The sequence below is a fragment of the Homarus americanus genome, unplaced genomic scaffold (genome assembly GCF_018991925.1).
Source record: "Homarus americanus isolate GMGI-L3 unplaced genomic scaffold, GMGI_Hamer_2.0 scaffold34739, whole genome shotgun sequence".
NCBI lineage: Eukaryota > Metazoa > Arthropoda > Malacostraca > Decapoda > Nephropidae > Homarus > Homarus americanus.
The window spans coordinates 21710-44676 of record NW_024737434.1 but is presented as its reverse complement, the minus strand read 5'-3'; the positions used below and the strand labels follow the sequence as shown (position 1 = coordinate 44676).

The 22967-nt window shown below is 36.8% G+C and overlaps 1 protein-coding gene across 6 annotated transcripts in view; it reads left to right on the top strand.

Moving 5' to 3' along the window:
- Nucleotides 1-22967, top strand: part of LOC121873420 (longitudinals lacking protein-like) — a 115657-nt gene that overhangs the window by 86229 nt on the left and 6461 nt on the right. The window contains exon 5 of one of the 6 annotated variants that reach the window (XM_042376981.1): nt 18899-21171. The exons of 2 other annotated variants lie outside the window; for them this stretch is intronic. In XM_042376981.1, the coding sequence (XP_042232915.1) occupies nt 18899-19219 (321 nt within the window). In that variant the 3' untranslated portion in view covers nt 19220-21171. Of the gene's footprint in view, nt 1-5682; nt 6495-16974; nt 17856-18898; nt 21172-22967 lie in introns of those variants that run through there. 3 more of the 6 variants (XM_042376983.1, XM_042376982.1, XM_042376965.1) reach the window with 3 other exon arrangements.

The following is a 22967-nucleotide window of genomic DNA, read 5'->3' as shown; positions in this document are numbered from 1 at the left end:
AGATGTTACCGCCGTGAAACCGAGTTAGTTGTGGATCACACAGGCGCAATATTGACTGACGTCATCCAGCCCGCGAATTTTTTTTACCAATCACATTTGCATATTTCCAAGCAGCCTGGGTAAGGATTTGAAAATCTACGACTTGGAAATTCAATGACCAGTGTGACAATGGCCGTGGTCGAGGTTGGGCGTCAATCATGCTCCTACGATTATTTTAAGTTTATTGCTGAGTTTTACGAAAAAGACGATAAAGCTATACAATTTCTACGTAATCACAGGGTTTTCCCTAAGTCAGTTGAGTGTCCCCACTGTAAATTTGGAAAGGACAAGCATCAGTAGTTTTGTAATTGGCCAAGAAGGGTTGTAAGGAAGATAAAAACAAAAATTTGTAAATACATGATCTCAGATTTCTAACTAAGGTATTGTACTTTCGGACATGGCGCGGCCCAAAGATTAGGTATGGTTAGAGGACTCGTTTTCGTGTTCTCCCTCACCCAAAACCCTGATTTCCCAGGTTTTCTTCCATTATCGTTGGGTGGGGGGGGGGGGAATATCACTTTCTGCCAAAAATGAAGGTTAGGTTTGTTTAAAACACACAAAAATACACTAGAAAAACATATTGGTCAACCCCTAGGGACTCCTGTCCAAAAGTAAAATTTTTCTGGATTAACATAAATTAGTCTGGAGTGGTTACCGTAGTTAGTCCAGCTGAAGCAGAAATCAGGATAAAAAGAGTTTAGATTAAGAGGGTCTTACATATACAGTCAGTTCTGCTATAACGTGATAGTTGTGTTCTTGTAAAACATCATGTTATAGAAATTTGCATAATAGAAATAACAGGGCTTATGGAGAAAATAGGGTTAGGTGCAGATTACTACTCGAAATCGAAAAAAATTTAGTAGTTAGCCTAACACAAAGGTTAGCACAGTCTAAATAAATGTTACATTCATATCTAATAATGAAATCATACAGTAAATGTAACACTTTACCTTGAAAAAATATAAATATAACTTGATGGGGGAGAAGGGTGATTTTGAGGTTGATAACATCGAGCTTCTCCTCAAGGGTTATAGCCTTTCTTTTACGATCATCACCGGGAATGCAATCACCAGAACGCTTCTTCGAGATATTCTTCTTTACCATATTCACAGTTAATACCACAAAATTGGAGAAATAGTAAGCAAAAATCTCGTTAAAGCAAACAAGCGTTCGCGTTATACAAATATCGTTCCTCTATTCATAAATCACATTAGAGCCAATTCGCGTTGTCAAAACACGCATTATAGCAGAACTCACTGTATTGTAAATATACCTAACCAGTAATGTTGAGCCAATCTCAGGTCAAATGGCACCCCATCCTAATAGACCCTCAACCCAACTTGAAGCCCATTTTGGATGGGTGACGGTCCTAATGGTTAGAGTAGGTTCGGGTCTATTTGGACGGAGCCCATTTGACCTGGTGACATAAAATTTAAAGGAATGTTGCAGTTATTGTTCCCAAATAAACACGGGATTATGGTCTGGTTAGTTCAGTTGGTTGTCAGTGTTATTGTGTTCTACAAGCATTCACTGTTTGCATATAGAAAATTGTATATGGAGAGGGTAGCAATTATTAGCAGTAATAAATTTCCCTTTAAGAAGAAACAGATGTATAAGGGTAGGGATGTGTCAGTCCATCGGGGGACCATAAGCTTTTCTTTGTCCTGTGTGTCTCTTGGATTGATGTAGTTATAATGAAGCTTCTCATGACTATGTGTCACCACATGACAAACTGCAGACTACCAATTTCAAGACTTGAGGCAATAGTTAAGGTCACAGCCAAATGTTAAAAGTCGAATTTGTCATTTCCACAATGATTGTTTTCTGAGACTCTTCGCTGTGTATCAAAGAAATGCAACTATGCATTTTTGGGTGTTTTGATACAGTTCTGGTTTATACGTTGTTCAGATCTATAAGTGACGAGACAGCTGCGTGTGTGTGTTTGTATGTATAACAGTAATTTTGTGTATGTGCATACAAAGTACTTGTTTATTTTGCATTTGTACTGGAAATTCATTGCACATAAATATTTGTGTAATCATAAAGTTTAGGACACCGGAACATCATTACACGATCAGCTTCATTATTTAAAACGACTCGAATTACAGTTGATATTTTTCAGAATCATTGAATTCAAGTACAGGTACAGTACATTTAAAATATATTACCATATTACCCTTGCACATTTGTGCATTGTAACAACCTTAACTTCATACAAACATAGATTGACATTACACTTGCATAAATATAGACTGGCACCATCAGAGTCACAAGTCCACTCTGAATAATGTGAATTAACCTCAAACTTACTTAAAAGTGATGGAGTGTTGGCTCCATCTAAATGTTTAGCTACTGGCTTACATAGACCACCATGGATGAGCACCGTGGAATATTATCTGGGACTGCCCCTGTTGGAGAATCTCGTGCGAGTCTTGTGAGTTTACAGACATTGTTATATGTGATCTGGTACAGTACTGTACATATTATGTCCCACCTAATTGTGTTTCCCTTGATGCAGATCATATAAGTAAAATCGTAAGTTGATAGTCGTAAAGACTTTCAGCAGTCGTAATAGTCTTAATTACGTGAGATATGATTTGACCTCTTATTCTTGTAACATTAAATATCTGAGCTTATGAGCTTCCCATAAGTTAAATTTTTTTTACGTTATTGAACGCTAGCTAAGAATTTCAGTTTGTCATAAATTAAGAATTATTGACAATGCCATTTATTTTTAATTGATAAACTTGTATTTCACCTTGGGATAGTTTGCATTTCACCCTAAACATCATTTTGTAAGTCATTAAATAATAATTTAGAAGAAAACTTGAGGTTGTTCATGATATAACATGTCTAAAACTGAAGCTGAATATGCCTTCATCATTACCAGACATCAGTAAGATATTAAGAATGAAGGAATGATTGCTTCATGAAGGCATTGAGTTTCCTTTCATTAGGAATTTGTTCACATCAGCAAAACTTTCTGTGCCATATTTTATTACTGGACCTCAAAAGAGTTTATAACTTTATTGTCAGTATTTTGGCATCTATGGGTGACCTGGTGCCAGATCTGGCTAGACGCTGTAAATCTTCAATTTGTCAGTTCTTTGTTGTAGACATGTCACAGTCTTATCAAAATGAACCCATTATGTAGTGCAATTTGAATTGTTTTAACTCATTCCAATGTATTTGCACCTAGATTATAAAAAGCATTTTTGTACATATTTAACAAGAGGTATTGGGAAAATGTTCAGCGGCCAACTAATATGGGATTTGTGAATATTGTAACACAGACAGGAAAAAAAAATTTCTAAGTTATGAAAGTATAAGAGCCTTATATGTCATTCATGGTGTGCCACTAAAAGGTGGTTTAATAGTGGTGAGGTTATAGTTGCCAGTGAGCAGGAAGAGCTATGAGTAACTTGAAGGAACATAAACCTTGTCAGTAAACGTGATGGAGACTTGTATGATTATAATACAGTAATTCATACAGTTACAAAGATCATGATCAAGGGAGTAATTGAGGTAGAGGTTAAAGTATAAATAAAATTACTTAACCAAAGTGTTTAAGTGTGGTAAAGGTTAAAGTTTAGGGATTAGTTACCCAAAGTGCTCAGAGGCTGAATGTTCAAGAGATGAATATTACTAGTGAAGCTTAGGGTGTAAAAACCATGCAGTACTACTTGGTGAGAGATGTTAGCATAGATTGCAAAGTTTGGGAGAGGGTGACAGTATGGTAGTCCACGGAGCTTAGAAACCACGTGACTGGATGAGAAATAGTGGAAAGAAGTTGAGGCTTGGTGACCCGTACTACCATGCAGAGACCTCATCATCAAGCAAGAGACTAGTTAACATATGGTTATGTTAGACTAGTGGGAGTAACAACTATGTCATTAGTAAGAGGTGGAGTTCTTTTGAAACTAAGTCTGCATCGTGGAAGAGGGAAGAATTCTTGAAATGTAGAATGTACAAGTATTTCATCTTAGAGTGTGTGACTGAGAGCTGTTGTTTGTGTGTACAGTACTGTTGTATCTTATAAGTTTTATCGTTTTTTTATTATACAGTAAATAAAATATATGATGAATATGTATTAATAGTTTCCTCTGATTATTTGTTTCCACAATTAACTGTCAAAAGTAAATACTATAGTACCTACTGTACTTTTTGTGTACAGGATAAATTTTATCTGAAAACTGTTCTAGTTCAAGTATAAGTTGTCAAAGTTGTCAATGTGAAACATTATTTAACAAAAGTGAACACCATAATTATTCTTCATAGCAAATTATTCTACAAATGTTTAGGGAGCTTAACAAAGAGGAAATTTGGGATTACACAGTCTGGTAAAGTAGAATGTAAATATAATAGGACATATTAGATCTTTCGCTGTGATTTATAATAACAAAAAGTTGTTGGGGAAATAAAAAGTTTGGTGATCACATTTGAGATAAAGAACTAAGAGAAATAAGAACATACAGATTCCAATTTCATTAAAGTTCATATAATGAGAGACTTTCAAAGGGTTATGTATCTGAAGTTTGAGACATGGAGTCTATAACCAATGTTCTTACTTGAGGTGATGATGAGGAACAAGTTGACTTAATTTTCAGGTGAGAATAAGATTACTGTGGTATGATGGTTCTATAGTGCATCAGTATGCTGTTGCTACATGCTAGAATTACTAATTTTAGCATTATTATACAATAATATAAAGAATTGTGATTAGGAAACATTAAAAATATAACTTTGTAAGTTTCACAACAAAAAAATCACTTATATTTAGGCTGGCACTCTTTGCTGAGGTGTGTCATGCAAATGGTTAAAGTGTCATGAATATTGCTTATAAGTGTAGTATAGTATTGTGTGTATTACAAAGAGATGAATATAAAATATATTTTGCTGATGATACCATATATCTTTATCCTTCCTTAAACAGTTACTCATAATAATGGGAAGTATTATGGGGGTACAGTACAGTACAGTGCAGTGCAGTACAGTACAGTATTGATGTACCCAAAGTGTCAGTTTCTCTATGCAGTATTAGACAACTTTCGTGGTTGATCATGTGATTAGGGTTTCCGTCATTTATGTCAAAGAAAGAATTTTTAGTAATGTACTGTTCTGTATACAGTAGTTGTGTATCTGTACAGGTATTTATATTTACTTCACTTCCACTTTTTGTGGGATGGATGAAGGAGACTTCAAATACCAGTAAAGGGGATGGTTAAGAGGGAAATGGTGCTAGACAAATGTAGAAAACAAGAAGAAAGTTCTCAACAAGTAGAAGTACCCACGTATACTCGCTCGTACCCTAAACTTTCATAAATAATACAGTAATACACAAAGTGAATCGGTAGCCTCCGCAGTGATCCACAACACTTCAACTCTTTCTTCCCCGTATTGCCTCTTATGTTATGTACAGTATAAACTTCTTTACATCCCACGGGAATATTTTTATGGCATGGTGTATTTATAAGAAAATCTTTAAAGAGCTGATGCACACATGTTTTCTTTAACTTTTCTGAAGATCAAAGTTCATTGAAATGTAGTGTGATGATGCTATGAGAGGACCAGCAACTTGTCTTGGACGATGAGGATTGTGATACCGGTGGCGGGAGGGACTGACGGCGGTGTTTTATGTTGCAGTACGATGATGGTGATGTGGACCGAGGGGAGGCTGGGGACGACCTGTACGACGACGTAGCAGCAGCAGGGATGGGAGGGCTGGAGGGCTACCCAGTGGGCATGCTGCCACAGTCGCTTCTCTGCCCGTACTGTGGTCGAGCTTACACTCACAAGTCCACTCTTCGGCGGCATCTCCGAGCACACACGGCCGACAAACCGTACGGATGTGGTATGTGTGGCTATCGTGCTATCCAACGATCGGATGTGACACGCCACATGCGAACTCATACTGGAGAGAAACCATACTCGTGTCCTCACTGCCAGCACCGTGCCTCTCAGTCTGGAGACTTGGACCGTCACATTGTGTCCGTACACCCGGACCTGTGCCACGAGTGCCATATATGTACACACCGAGCCCCTACTGAGGCCAGTATGGTGATGCATGTACGAAAGAAACATGCTTAATGTTACCTCGTACATGCGGGTTGTAAAGTCCGCTTACACACGGTGATCACAGCATGGGTGTTAAGTGAATAGATATTATCTATTTATTTTTATAACAAGTTAGTATTTGCAAGGTTAAAATGAGTTGAAAAAGAGTCATTCAAGCAGTTTCCCTTGGATGTAGTTATAATACAGAGGCCTTAAGAAAAATATTAGAGATATTTCTGAGTTAGTGTGATGTTGTTTCATAATGTTTGGTAGTTTTTAGGATTCAGGTGCTCATGAGCATTAATGAATAAGATATCTAGGAACAGTATACAGTATTTTGTTTTGCATACATAGTAACTTGCACTCCCTCTTCCGCTTAGTTATGTTTGAGCACTGTTTAACATTTTAAGGATTAAGTTTGAAATGCTTGCAAGTGAGTAGAATGCTATTGCAGCAAACTTTTTTTTTTTTTTACAATTTAGAGGTGGTATAGTATACATATTAGTATTATAGCATATGATACTGTACTGTATAGTATATATATATATATATATATATATATATATATATATATATATATATATATATATATATATATATATATATATATATATATATATATATATATATATATATATATATATATATATATATATATATATATATACGGATCTAGGAGTAATGTAACAGTAAAATGATAAACCGCATTAGAATTTGCAGGACCTTCCTCATGGACTTAAGTCAGTGCTTCCAGTATTTATCTAGGAACACATAATACATAAACTGTATTAACTATTGGTATCTCAAGACTTGTAGGTGGAATTTTATTATTATAATTTTTTATTATTATTATTACCCCAAAAATAGTTTTAACAAAATCCTGATAACAGGAGTAATCCAGAATGATTAGCCTGGGCAGCTTTTTTGTTGGGGGATGGGGTGGGGGGAATCATATTACTGCAAGATCTCAAGCTCAGCCCCAGGATGAGAAGATGAACCATAAACTATATTTGTATAGTTGGTTGCTTTTGTTAATGTACTCGTGAGTAAGAACTTTCTAATCAAATGACTTTTGGTTCCCAAGTGAAGAATCACTGGGGTATTCAAACACAGATACAGGTACAGTTTTAATTAATGACTGTACAGTATATCAAGTGTGTTCGTAGGCCTATCTATAGAGACAATCCTCTTACACAAATACTGTATCCAGAATAGCAACCAAATGTGAATTCTTATTGTTTTTCTGTGCATTGTAGTTATGAGTGTAAAGTTTTCTATTTTATTCGATGAACTCCTTTAATTGTTAAGAAAACATAATTTTGAACATGAAAGTATAACACATATATGTTAGGTTGATAATCAGTTACTGTACTGTAATGCACGGAGTAGGAATAGTCTCTTCTGTGTATCTGTTTATGAGTTTGTTATTTATTGACCTGGGTCAACTGGGTATAGAAGATACAGTAGAAAAAGCCACCTCCAGATATTATGTCATTAGGCATATACAATACATGCTCCACAGAAACTATATACATACTGTAGTGCATTATACACAAACATTGATACACCAAAGAAGTTCTCAGTGTACACACCCAGTTGAAATACAATGTTCCTTTTGGATATGCAGGTTATCCTCCAGTCATCAGCTACATTTCTCATACATGTTAGTAATAAAATAAAGTCATGTACTGTAATCTATTTGATGGAGAAAATTCTGTCAATGCTCACTGTATGTACAGTTTACCAAACAGTACTACTGTCACACACAGTTGTCTTCAGGAACATATAAAATCCTACTGATATTTTTGGTGGACAGGTGGTCAAAGACCAAATGTGTCCTGGATCTCCCCCCCCCCCCCCATGCACATATTAAAACTGATCTGATCTACAGCAAGGACCTTCATTATGTTCTGTAAACACCCATTATATTTGTTTGAATCAATTGATTATGGTCACTACCATCTCACTAAACAAAATCAGGTTTTAGTACCTCTGCAGGTGTAGTGTGTGCAGTACTTGCATTATATGAGTTAAACTTACATTAAAAGAGGGAATTTGGTGTATCAGCGAAGCAGTTTTAATGCTCACTGACACCCTCCCCACCTGTACAAGGAACGGTGAACCTTACTCTTCCCTGGTCATATATATTGAGAGGATACCATTGGTCATTAAAATTGTTTTGCTTAAATAGAAGTCCCACCTTTGATGGGCCAACTTGATATTAACATCACTGTTAATTCTGTTCAATTTCCTTGTACTTTTTTCTATCTTTCCTTGTTTCTCTGCCTTTACTTGTTTGTTCTCCTCCCCCCCCCCCTCCATCTGTTTTTGAATGCTTTTCCTGACTGGTAGACTTAGAAGGAATTTCCATTTATGTTCTCAGCCTCCTTATGTCACTACATCCCTTGCCTCCTCATGCCATGGACTCCTCCTACAGCACATGTGTGCCAAGAACTTATCACTAATGCAGCTGATGACCAATTTTTGGTCATGCTTATTCTTGTCACACTTTTTTATTTCTTAGTACAAACTTGTGGCAAATATTTCACTAGTGTAACTGCCAAATATTATTGCAGATTTATATTTATGCCATATACATTGACTGTTGAGGATCAGGAGTACAGAGATGGACTCCTTTTAATACAAACAGAAGGGAGGGGGGAGGGGGTATTACCAGATACTGTATACGTAGTAGTATATCAATTCAAAGAGGGGTTTTCCGAGATGGTCGTTCATTTTTCATATTACAGTACTTGGGAACTTTCCAGTAATGTAGAAATATGTGAACCGCTATATTATATTACACAGTTAAAAAATATATATATATTCTTAGATTCTTCTTGATTTTTCTCTTGTTTTGAATTTTTCCCCAATTTTCTAATTAAATCTGTGGTTCTAAACCCCTAACATTTTAATGAAAAGCATAATTTAGACAGTTGGTGTTGCTGTCTTCAGTAAAATCTTTTATATGTACTGTATACTGTACAGTATATCCTGGCAGATAATTTTCTTGCTTTATTTTATGAAAACCTGCACATTACTGTATACGTACTGTATATTGTAATTAGATAACAAGACGTCCTCCTTGTTCCACCATCCTAGCCACAGATAATCAGACACATTAATTAATGAATCACCATCAATACTTGATCATATAGCAATTTGCTGTACTCCTGTAAACCAGACATGTGAGTTGAATTGTACAGCTTTGTGTCAAATGGTTTACGTGTAACTTTGGGCTGATTTATGAAGTGATGGATAAATAAGGTGAACATGTTGGGGGCTTTATTGTGGAACATATCTGGTGAGAATAAATAATAGGGATTGTGGACAGTATCTGTGTTGCTCATGATGCAAAAAAGGACTTGCAGGAAGAATACAGTAATTAGATATTGAATGCATAAAACAATTTATGATGAGAAGAATAAGTGTGACTGTTGTAGGTTTGCAGCTTTACAGAGATATATATTTTCTTAGCTGCCACTGTCTCTCTCTTTAGTTGAAATTGAGGAAAGTGTGGAATTTGTAAAGATTTTTTAAGATTAAAGTTGTGGTTATTCTAACACACAAGTTTTGATAACCAGATAACCAAATTTAGAATAATTGGGGGATTTGGTTAATGCTAGTCATGGAAAAACTCTGTCACCCCTTCTCATCCATGAACCCTGTGTGATGTCTCGGATTCACGGGTTCGCGAGTTTCAGGTCAAGGGACTGGCATGACATTTTTCCGTGACTTTACCTCGCCAAACAATTTAAGGTTGACTCGACTCATTACAGAACTACACAACAATCACAGTACTGTACCTAATAATAATTTCCAGGATGTAGCATTCTGTTCAACTTTGCACCAATGAATACACAAATTCTTATTATGAATTAGTCACAAACATGTACAGTATTCATGAAAAGCTAAATCACGTAGGTTTGCTTATACATGTATTTATTACCAGGTATTTTTTTTTTTTTTTTAAATACATACAGTATATTGTAGTGTATTTAAAAAAACGTAATTCAAGGTTGGTTTGATACGGCCTGCTTTTTATGCATTTAATTTACACTTGGTGGTTATAGTACCCTGTGGTTGAAGCTAAAAGGAAACATAGATTGACCCCCATTTGTCCAAACAGCATTAGTTTTTTTACTCTTTTGACATTTGATTTACACTTGGCAAATACGATACACTACGTAAAGAAATAAATTGTTCTGATGCTTTTAAAACAAATATTTTATCTGATTAAAGATTACTAGCTACCAATTATTTTTCTTTTGTGGAATTTCTATAAGCAGTGACAGTGGAGGGGAACAGGGAACACACATGTCATTCAATACTTCAGGAGTTGATTTCCACTTTGCAACACTATGTTGATGAGATACTGTCTTCAGGTTAGAGGAAAGAAGCTTAGACTCAAATAAACATGTTAGTTTTACCTAAATTCTGTTGGTTTATGACTTTTTTTGATAGAATAAGATTTATATTGTCTTGTGCAAAATAGTTGACTTAGATATATATACAGTCTCTCCTCGACATACGACGGGGTTCCATTCCGATGACCAGGTCGTAAGTCGAAAAGGCGAAAATTATACGAAAATAGAAATTCTAAAATGAAATAAAGTACTCTCACTTTTACACTTGCCAGCCATTTTAAAGGGAATTACAAACGAAAATTTTGTCAATACACAGCGCGATCGGGCTACGACATGGGTGCTGTACACCACGAGGCGGCCCAGCCCAAGCTATCGTACGGCGTCACATTACAACCAAACGTCGGGACTCAAAAATACATAATGTGAAAAATATTTTATACGACCATGGCCGTCGTATGTCCGGGTTGTCGTAAGTTGAGGAGAGACTATATACCCTGTGTGTATATATATACATATATATATATATATATATATATATATATATATATATATATATATATATATATATATATATATATATATATATATATATATATATATATATATATATATATATATATATATATATATGCTAATAAAGTATTTTGCTCAACTATTATATAGACTGTTCTTACCCCAGCTTATTACTGTACGTGATTCTGAATAATGAAATGTAACTGGAATAATGTATGCATCTCATAAGCTTCTGATGAGAGCACTGTTCAAGTCACAAGTAAATATCCAATCATTTATATTTACACCATCAGGCACTACCCTCATTCATTCTTCACCATCAGGCACTTCCCTCATTCATTTCACACTATCATGTACTTTCTTCATTCATTTTACACCATCAGGTACTTCCCTCATTCATTTTACACCATTAGGCACTTTCCTCATTAATTTTACACCATCGGGTACTTTCTTCATTTATTTTACACCATCGTGACTTCCCTCATTCATTTTACACCATCAGGCACTGTCCTCATTCATTTTGCACCATCAGACATTTCCCTCATTCATTCTACACCGTCAGGTACTTCCCTCATTCATTCTTCACCACCACCCAAGTTGGTTTCTTGGGTGCTGAAGTCCTTCTAGGGATCTCACACTGTTGCACACACAGTTACCCCATCATCTGGCGGGTTAGATGGAGGTGTTGTGTTCCGATTACTATATAGTATTGGTACTGTACTCTCATTCTGTATACATCATTGTATTTTTTGGGGGTGGGAAAATTTTGACTGGTTTAATGTTTGTGATGAGAGAGCACAAGGACTGCACATATCATAGGTGGGGGCCTGTATATATACTGTATATATCACTGTGTATACCATCATGGGTTATACTGTACTGTACTGTAAAGAAACTTTGTGTTCACCATAAATCAGCTAATGTATGTTTATTCCTCAAGAAAGCTCACTGAATATTGTACTGTAAATAATCTTAGGTCTCACTTATGCAACAGCTGCCATTTCAAGTACAGAGAATTAAGTCTTTGCTTATAAACTGTGATAAAGCTCAATGTCTGTGATAGTCTTTGGTAGGCACCCATCTTGTCAAATTGTAGAAACATAAAACACAGAGAGAAGTCAATTGTTTCTCATTTCTTACTTTTAAAAGCTCACATCCTGCATAAAAATTATCAGATCCAACATTAAGAGTTCTCCAGTCCTACATAAAAAGTCAGTTTAATTGTAAAATATAATAGTTTGCAGCAAAGACTCGCAGAACCCCTGCAGCTTTTCCCTGTTGCATGAAGTGAGGAGTTATACCTGTGTAATCTTACCAATTTCTTTTAATTTTGAATTATAATGGGCAAAAAGACATTGTATAAAGAGTCTGTGTGTTTGTGTGTGTGTAATAATAATAATAATAATAATAATTAACGGTTTATTGAAAGAGCTTGGCAGCCAGAAGGCTGAAAATATACAGTTACATATTTGGGGAATGGGTTACGAATTACAAATAATATACAAGTAACATAAGTGACACAAATAAGACATATAATAACTAGATGGGGAAAAGCTCAAGCTACAGTTCATTTCAACATAGTGACAGTGTAAGGAGCAGTGTTTACTGGGAGTGAATACACTGATTTATTACAAGTTATTGATAATCTTTACAATGGTTGGGACTGGGCTGTTCTTATAGCGATCAGTTCGTGCACGTATGGGCTGGATGCGGTTGTGGTGTCGAACAGCAATTCTCGGACAAGGGATCTCAGGTAGTAGGAGCCGGTGTCGGGGATGGTGTAGAAGCTTCTTACCAAATTTGCAGATGAGGTCGTGGTGATGGTCAGTGAGAGTCGAAGGGTCAGTGTGTTGAGCGCTTCTTGATATGTGGAGTAGGAAGGGGAGAGAATAATCTTGCATGCCCTCTTTTGCACTTTTTCTAGGCGTTTACGTTGTGTGGCATTTAGGGAGGAAGACCAGGTGGGGGAGGCATAGGTGAGCTTGGGAAGTATGAATGTTGTGTAAACACTGAGGAGCTCGTGTGCAGGAACTCCGAGGGACTTGAGTCGGCGGAGGAGGTGGAGACGGAAACTGGAGGATTTGACAACTTCACTGACGTGTGGTTTCCAATTTAGTTTGTTGTCTTTGGTGTCTATGGTGACGCCGAGGAGCTTCGTGGAATCTACAACCTGGAGTGTGTTGGGACCTAAAGTAATGGAAGGGGGTGGGACAACGTCGGAGGAGAGGTTGATGTGCATAACCATGGTCTTGGTATGGTTGATGGTGACGTGGTTGTTGGTGGCCCAGTTTTGGAGACTGTTCAATAAATCCTGATGGGCGTTGTAGACGGGAGCAGAATTGTTGACGCTGATCCCAATGGTGCCAGGTCGTCGACATATTTCCAGCGAGCAGGGTTTCTCTTGGGCATCATTGATGAGCATAAGAAGCAGAGTGGTCCCACATCTTGGTGCCTTGGGGGCGCCACAGTGAGTGACTGAAGACAGAACAGCCCCTCGGAAGCGTACAGCTTGGCGTCGGTCACTGAAGAGTCTGTAAGCCATGGTATAAGACTTCTCCAGCCGAGGTCAATAGCTTTATTGATGATTATATTGTGGTCGACTAGATTGAAGCGCTTTAGTGAAATCAATAGGCGTGACAGCTACAGACGTTTTTCGTTTCTCGAGATGGCGGTATATGTCGAAGAAAGCTGACAAGACAGTGAGTGGTGGAGGAAGTTTTCATGTTGCCAAATTGCTGAGGTCTACGACTCCTGCAATATCAGCATAAGCCCAGTCGAACACAAAACTTTCACAGAGTAGGCTGGGTATTGGGGTGATTGCAATAGGTCGTAGCTGATTTAAGGATTGTGGGCTGGTTGACTTGGGCACTGGTGACACATAAGAGGTCTTCCAGTCAGCTGGGCATCTGGCTTGACTGAGAGAAGCATTGATGATGGAGCAGAGGGGCTTAGCAAGCTCCGGGGAGAACTCCTTGAAGAGTTTCATTGGTAAGTCAATGGGGGTGGTAGAGCGTTTTAATTTTAGTTTGTCCAGGCGTTTTGCTACGTCAAATTCTTCTACTAAGTCAGTGGGAAGGGGGGCTGGTAGGTAAGCAGGGAGAGTGGTTGTGTCAAGCCGTGGGAGCGTCTGGCATATAGTAGCGAAATGGTTATTTGTTTGCTCAGCTGCGTCAACATTAGTGAGATGGCTCAGGAAGGGGAGGGGGTGTGTCTTATTGTTTAGTCCACAGAGTTCTTTAAGCTTACCATACCATTGACTGATGTTGGTCTGCTTCAGGTGTTGTAATTTGGTTGGGTAGTGGGACTTCTTTGCAGTGCGTATTTCGCGGATGACTCGGTTGCGAAGTGACCTGTAGCGGATGTGGTCATTGAGATGAAAGGCTCTGTCTCTCTGTTGCATAAGTCTTTTGATCCGAGGTGTGATCCAGGGCAAGTCAGCTGGGTGAGATCTGACGGACTTCTCGGGGAAGAAGTGGTGGTGAGCTTCCGTGGTGGTGTTGGTATAATTTATCCATTTGGTTTCCACGTCATCCACGCTAAGTACTTCAGTCCAGGGATGGTGAACTATCCACTGCCCGAAGAGGCGCACTGCAGAGTCAGTAATCGGCCTGTAGGTCTTGATGTAGGGTCTCTGTACTTGAGTGGGAGTGGCAGCTGGGGACCAGAGCACTGATAAGTGTGTGCTACACCCGATAGGAGGCATTGGTTGAGGTGGTTGGTACTGGTCCGCTAAGTCAGTTAAGATAAGGTCAAGGGTATTTTGACCGTGTGTGGGGAAGGTCACAACTTGTGATAGTGATAGCTGGTCCTGGATATCAGTGGTGTCAATTTCATTTAAATCCCCACATAATACTAACTTGGCACATGGGTACCTAACTCTGAGGTGGTCTGAGGTGGTGATGAGGTGATTGATAAGAGTGTCTCTGGTGGGTGATCGAGGCGGATGGTATGCCACACAGATTATAATGGAAGCAGTGTTGCGTGGGTGGGCCCGTAGCACGACACGTACCCATAACGCTTCCACATCTGCTGGGACTTGAACATCCAGGCGTGACGGGCGTAGGTCATCTTGACAGAAGAGGGCAACGCCCCCTCCGCATCTTTGTAAACGAAGGTGATGAAAGAGTTGATATCCCTCAATATGACACGTTTCAGGCACAATTTGCCAAGCCTCACATATGGCAACGACGCTCGCAGCGGTTGACCTGACTGTAGTTGCCAGCTCGTCGAACTTGTTAGCTAGGGAAGTGACGTTCGATAGCAGTAAAGACGGGAGATCATACCATATCCGTGGAACTTCAGTGTGGTGGTATGGTCTGTCACGGGTGGGTTTCTCCGGTTTCCTAGTGGAGGTTACAGTTCTAATGGGCTTATGTGTATGACGGCCTTGTCTACGGCTCCGCGCGTGGAATATTTTCAGTGACTTGAGTCGCGCGATAACACTGCCATCAGGACAACCGTTCCCACGCTTTAGATGGTACAGACTGCGTCGGGAGTAAGTGATTGGTGGCCATCTGTTGAGATCTGTTGTGGGCGGACGGAAGTGTTTGTCACTGGCGGCACTTTGAGGGACACTGACACTGGTAGACATCTGTTAATATTTGTCAGTCGTAAAGACCCTGGGTCCCCGTTCCTTGGTGCTTGGGGTTGCCGACACAGTTTTCACGATATATGTAAACACCGCGGTGGTCCTTGTCACTGGCACTTTAAAGGTGACCGATAAAGTGCCCACTGTCTGACTTTTCCTTGGGGTGCACTATCGAGCACTGTATGATAATCACTTATTGCACTGATGACTAGAATGCTTTGCCGAGAAAGTTCCTTAAGTGCACTATAGGAACACTGCTCCGTAATCAATCGTTCACTAATCACTGGAATGTTTTGCTGAATCGATCCTGGTGTAGTAAGGCTGGTAGGGGTATAGCAGGGGGAGTGGGCAGGGCCAAACAGGCTCGGCCTGGCTGCTAAAATCTGGAGCGCCTTCCGGGCACGTCCTGTCTCACTGAGGGTTGACAAGTGTGTGTGTTTCTTTGAGTGTGTGTGTGTACTTGGCTGTGCATGCATGTGTGTTTTTTATGTTTAAATGTGTGTGTATGTATATACCAGTACCTTACATGTGAACAGGACACGCATGTATAAATAACATGTAGATGATCACACACATGCACCACAGACTACATTATGTGTATTTGTCTTTAGAACAAATTAATAGTCATTTATAATAACAAAAATACCAAAGGAATGAGAAAGATAACACATTGCTCACAGACAATCTTGACCTATATTGCCAAAGGTTAACCATTTCTTCCTTAGCCTAATCCTGAGTCACTTGTTAAATTAAAGTAGGAACAAAGCAGAGTTATGTACATGATAAAAAGAGCCCAACACACAAACAAGCTGGTCGATAGACTGCCTGACAAAGTGAAATTTTGCCAAGTAATAAGAAGCAGTTTTAGGTCAGTGTACTGAAATCCTTAAGAGAAAAATAAAGCTCATATTTCCATCCAGGAAGAGAAACTCATTGTCTTCATTTGTTGGAGCTGTAACGTCATATTTTTTTTTATGTAAGGAAGACTATAGGAGTTGGAGAAAAGATTACAGTATAGTACTTTGGTTATCTTTCTGTTCTGGTGGCAACATATATGACCAGATAAGGCTGTTCTAAGTCTGATAGATCACATCGTTTATCTGTAACCTTATTGTTATACCAAGTAATGAAGCGTATTATAACAGCTATACTTTGTACAAGACTCTTGGAATTACTATAAATTATATTGTATCTCTAATTTCTGTACCCATACAGCGTGCTTTTATTAAAACTTTCCATTTGGTCAAAAGGGGATAACTTATCAATTATTATTAGTTATTACCACATAAATTTTCACAAAACTTATATTTTCCTGACTGCATCATCAAGATGTGTGTCTTCCCTGTGCTGACACCTTCCATCAACTACTGAGCGTGCCTGTAGAATGTGACCCTCGGACCTTCTCTCTTGCAGCAGCAGCTACTACAGCAGATGGATCCTCTCCTGCCGCCACCCTCCCTTGGCCCGATGCTGCATGCAGGGGAGGGCCGAGTCCGGCCTTGTCCTTTCTGTGGGAAGTCTTTTCGTCGGAGTGACCATCTTCGTAGCCACATTAGGACCCACACTGGGGAGAAGCCCTTTGCCTGCCCTGTCTGCCCATACCGTGCCGCACAGAAGATTACAATGGATAGGCATGTCCGTAGACATCATATTCAGCAGCAACAGCAAGAGCAACTGCTGCAAGAGCAGCAGCAACAACATCAACAACAGCTGCAGGAACAACATTAGCAATATTACTAGTAGTAACAGTGCCACAGCTGTATGGTCACCCAGAGGAGCATCTAGTCCCTTGTTTTGACTAGATGAACAAGAAAATTGTCAGAAATGTCCTGTTAGAAAAACCATTTGTTATAATATTTACAGTACTATATACAGTAAATACACAATGAAATTTAGTACAGTATAGTATACCTAATTGTGACATTTGTTGCCTTAGCAGCATCCATAGCAATTCCTGACATTTTTTAAGCTAATTGCGGTTAAACCTTAAAATGTGATAACCACACTCAGAAAAATGATCAGTGTTTTGATATGAAACTTGAATCTGTGATATTCATTTTACTACATGAAAATTATGCTTCTAGGTCACACAGAATAACAATATGATAAAGTTAATTGTGATATGCTATCAATGAATAATTCTCTTGTGTGATTAGTGGAAATGGGAGTCGTTTCTCAGCAGATCTACTGAACAGAAATTTTAAGTTATTTTGTTCATACAGTACTGGACTAGGAAAAGGAGAGACTCCATGCAATAAACTTGAGATAGTTTGCACACATGCACACACACACACACACACATATATATATATATATATATATATATATATATATATATATATATATATATATATATATATATATATATATATATATATATATATATATATATATATATATATATATATATATATATATATATATATATATATATATATATATATATATATACTGTACATATACAGTATAGTTGTACTGTAGTAGTGATGACTAAAATTGAACCATTCCAGTCTCATAGTGATTATTAAAGTAGGATTTTTTAAATAACCTTTAAAGTGCTGGAAATTTTACAACTGAATTTTGAGTCAACGAGTTTCACTAAGAAGTCTGAGAAGTATAAGAAAATTAGTGCGGGAGTAAGTGAAAGTACGTAATCACCTCATCACTGAACTTCTATAAAGAAAAATGCAGTCTTAATAACTGTAAGTTTATCCTTTAATATATTGTATAAAACAGATATGCTGCAATATACTGTATCCTCTTACCTAAATAATTTTATTTTTTTGATATTGGTGAAATAGTACTGTACTCCTGTGACTGTTTCAGCATTTTGCTCTCTAATCTAATACAATATGGTTTTGTCATATTTTCAATGGATAAAAGTGTTTGCAGCATAATATACTAATTTACAAATTGAGCTCTAGTTACCCGGGACATAAGGATATGTGGTTAATGTGTTGTGTGTTATAGGTGACCTGCAACATTTTTAACCAACGTCAACATGGCCTCGATAACAGGACTTTGAAAAATGAGGAAATTGTGTACATGCTTAAAATGTCAATATTATGGATATTTTGTGCATATAACATACATAATGATCCAGAATATAAATAGCTTTATCAATTTATTTAATACATGATGAATATTGAAGATAATGATGTAATATTAAAGTTGTATCTTTATCAGGTTTTGTCTCCATGGCTTCCTATTTGACATAATGAATACACTCTTTACAATAGTTCATAATTATTTTCTTAATCTTGGTGTAGTTTTTTTTTCTATTACCCAAATGTTGGAATTATGAACCTTTATCTGACGGCGGTGGTCTGTGTTGCAGCATGGCATGGTGGGTCGTGGCCCGGAGGTCACCTTGTCATCCTTCTCGCTGGCACGGGCGCTACACAATGCCACAGAGAACGAGGACGTCAGAATCATAGGATCGTCATTGCACTTCCCTCCTGGCGTGGGCGTAGACGGTCTAACCTGTCCCTTCTGTGGGCGAAGAAGCAAGAGACGAGACCATCTGCGTCTGCACATCCGCACTCATACGGGGGAGAAGCCCTATAGGTGCCCCTACTGTGATCGTCGCACCAACCAAAAGAATAATCTGAAGCTTCATATTAGGAATGTTCACCCTGGCCAGCCAGCTGACCTCTAAACCAGGCCCCGCATCTACTTTCATTATATATGTATATAGTATATTGAACTATGTTTGATGCAGAGAAGGAACAAGAGCCTTCATTCTTTTAACTTGTAAGTTTCAACCAATTTGTTAAAACTGTAATGAAAATTTTTTTTGTGTAAATATTTTTAGAGATTGCAACCACTAACTCTTGTTTGAGCAGTGATATGTTGTCGTGAGGCATCTCCTTGCTGTCATTTGAATTACAGTCAAACCATAATTGATGAGAATGACCTCCGTATAATGTAGATACATAATTCTGAATTGTAATTGTTCTCAGTAATTGCTGTAAATTTTTTGCTCCGATAAATAGTCAAACAAATTTCCATTTGCCCTTTGTAAATACCTACAACTGTATACTGTATCAGAGTTTATATAATTTATTTGCATATTTAACTTTGTTAAGTGTACATTACCATTGCTATTGGTCAAGCTACTTTCATAACATTTTTTTATAATTGCAGATATTTTTTACCACTACTAACTGAACATTCAGTACAATTCATTTTTTATATTACAAATCATAAGCTTTGAGGCATCATGAGATAAATTTCTCAATCTGTACGAATTTTCTTAGGATAGGGGCAGTTGAATACAGTATTTTTGGTTCATAATTTAATTCAGTATCGACAAACATTTTTCATTTATAACATTACATATGGACACCCTTCAGCACTCAGAATAATGAGATTAATCTCAAGATGGCTTGTAAGATTAATTTTTAGATTACAGTACAATAGTATCAAATTTAGTATCAGTATAGGAATTTTGAGATACACAAACTGAAAGAAGTTGTCAAATGAGAGCTAATTTATAATGCTGAAGAGGAGCCATAAAAAGAATGATACGTGTTACTTTACTTCAATAATGTGTTGGTTGAAAATATAATACCGGTATTACAGTTTTGCTTACAAAGAATAACCTGAATGATTTTTAAGTTTATTTAATAGGAAAAAAAACATAAAAAGATTAAATGGGAAATAAATGGAATAAGACAATCTTGGTAGGATAACACTCAGACTATACTGGGTAACACCACAATGTGATTTACAGTATAGCCAGGGAGAATGACCACCACCAAAGAATATATATATATATATATATATATATATATATATATATATATATATATATATATATATATATATATATATATATATATATATATATATATATATTCCATATGTAATATAGTACAGTATACTACTGTATTATAAAACATAACCTTACTGAATACCAGGACAGTAATTAGTCTTTGAGATGAAATGCAGAAAACTTGAGAAACTCTGATAATACTTCATACAGTATACTGATTACTTGTGTATGATTTAGCAAAACAGTGTGATACTATACTTATTTAAGTTGTTTGTGTTTTAGTTCCAAGACCATCTGATACTTGTATATTATGTATAGTATATTAGTTTAGTAAAAATATTTAAATACATTCAGTAAAAATGTGATAACCCATTTTCACTTTCATAAATCATTCTGCAGTTGAAGAAACTGTATTCCAATAACTGTCTGTCTCCCATGAAGGTAAACTAATGCATTGTGGATTTAAAAGAATTATTTTATATTGCTCCAGACAGTAATCGTGCATAAAAGGAAAATCTAGTTTTATTCATTTGCTAACATACAACTTTATTTATTTTTTCCATTTTAAGGGCAAACCAAAAGTCAAACTGACTGTTAAACTATGGAGCTGGATTTTTACATTCTTTCTATGATTATTGTAGTAAATTTCATAGGCAACTATAATGGAGACATGGAATATATTTCTTCTTCACAATACTAATTATTTCCCACATCTCAATCAGTGTACATACTGTAATTTGTAGGTTATTAGGTACTTCTACTATTATGCTTCCATATGTCTTTATTATGTGCAAATATTGAATTATGCAAGTTATTAAAAGATATGAACCTAATGTATATTTATTTGATACAGTATACCAATAAATGACCTATATAGTGACAAGTGTATGAGAGTACTAGTGACTATTTTAGATTAGATATAAAACTATGAAACTCCTCGAACAGCCATGATTGTTCTGGATCCTTGTGTCACCTGTAATGAATTGTGTGTCTGTTGTGGATGACTCTTGAGATGTGTGAGGAAAATTGTGTAACTTGTTCATCCTTTTGGCCATATAATGGGATTCAGTACATTTACCCTAACACATTGGCTCACAGAGTAGCAGAGGTGAGCTTGGAAACCGAAAATTATTATGGGAAAAAGATTTGGATGTTCTGGTAAGTTATAAATGTGGTTGCAAAAGTTGGTACTGTATATGGAAAGGCTGTAAAAACAAAACAAAAATATTACATGTACTGCCTCAATTTTTGGTTTTCTGAGGATCTTTATATCACTCATTCATGTTTATGTTGATGGGGATTTTGTATAGTTGTGATCAGATGTTGCTGGTGATGTATATGATCAATATATGGTAACTGGTGATCATATGGTAGGGAATTCTAAGTTACAATAGTGAAAAAAATTTATTGATTGATTAAATTCTGGGGAGTGATCAGAGTTTACTGACAATCAAGTTACAGAAAAACAATATAATATAACTGGTTTGTGATGAAGTTATGTAAGTAATAAAAGGTAGATGGGAAAATTCTAGTATTTATTTGAGGTGAGTGATCAAAGGTTCTGTTAATTTACATTTCTGTATGTACATATTTTTATCACTACAGTATATGTAAGTAAACATTTATGACACAATAACACATAATATTAAGTTTGATTTTTCTTATGGATCTGTTTCAGTTGGAATATCTTTATCTCAGAACAATAAAATGAATAATAGATTAATAGGTCATGGACTAGAAGTACAGTAGGTACTGTATAGTGAAATGTCTTGGTTATGTATTTGTTTGTGAGTAAATCCTTAACATCTTGGCTTGACTTTGGCACCACAAATTTCACTTAAGGTAAATAAAACCTTCATAAAAAAATAAGCTTATTTTCTCACTACAGTACCACTAAATACTTTTATTATTTTATCTAGTTTGCTGTAATGGGTAATCTAATCCCACTTTAGTTAGGATGGGTGACACAACTACTTGACAACTTAGACATATTCAGATGAAGTAACTTGTTTCCATGTATAGTATGATCTAATGACCTAACTTGACTAGGTGACTATTTCCTACAGATCCAGTTTGATAAAATGACCCACTTATCCTCCTGACTTAACTTGGCCCTGTGACCCAGCATGGAAAAGGACCTTAAAATATTGATGATGATAATACAGTAATTTGTTTTATTTATATGACTTAACCCTGTGCAGCAATAACTGAGGTCCATACTGGTTTAGTTGACGTGATTTAATCCATTGATCTAATATGTTAATTTTCAAAGTCAAACCCACAGTCAGAGAGAGAATCTTATTGTAAAGAAATACAGTTTTTATAGCCACTGGCACTGGCAATATATGAGTGAGTGAACTTCTGTTCGTTCACTCTTGTACTCCTCAGTGAAGATGTCAAAGGGCACTGAAACTGTATTGTTTTAATATAAGTTTCTATCTTTTACAGTGGGTTTGGTTCTAAAAGTTATATTCACCTTATAGTGATTCTTTCTAAATAATTTGTTTGTGTTAGCATGATATACGAATATTTCTAGATGACTTAACATAACCCTTTCATGCACCTTGTTCATGAAACTTCTGCTGTTGACTGACCCAACTTCTTCAGACCAACTTGATCTCATGGCTTC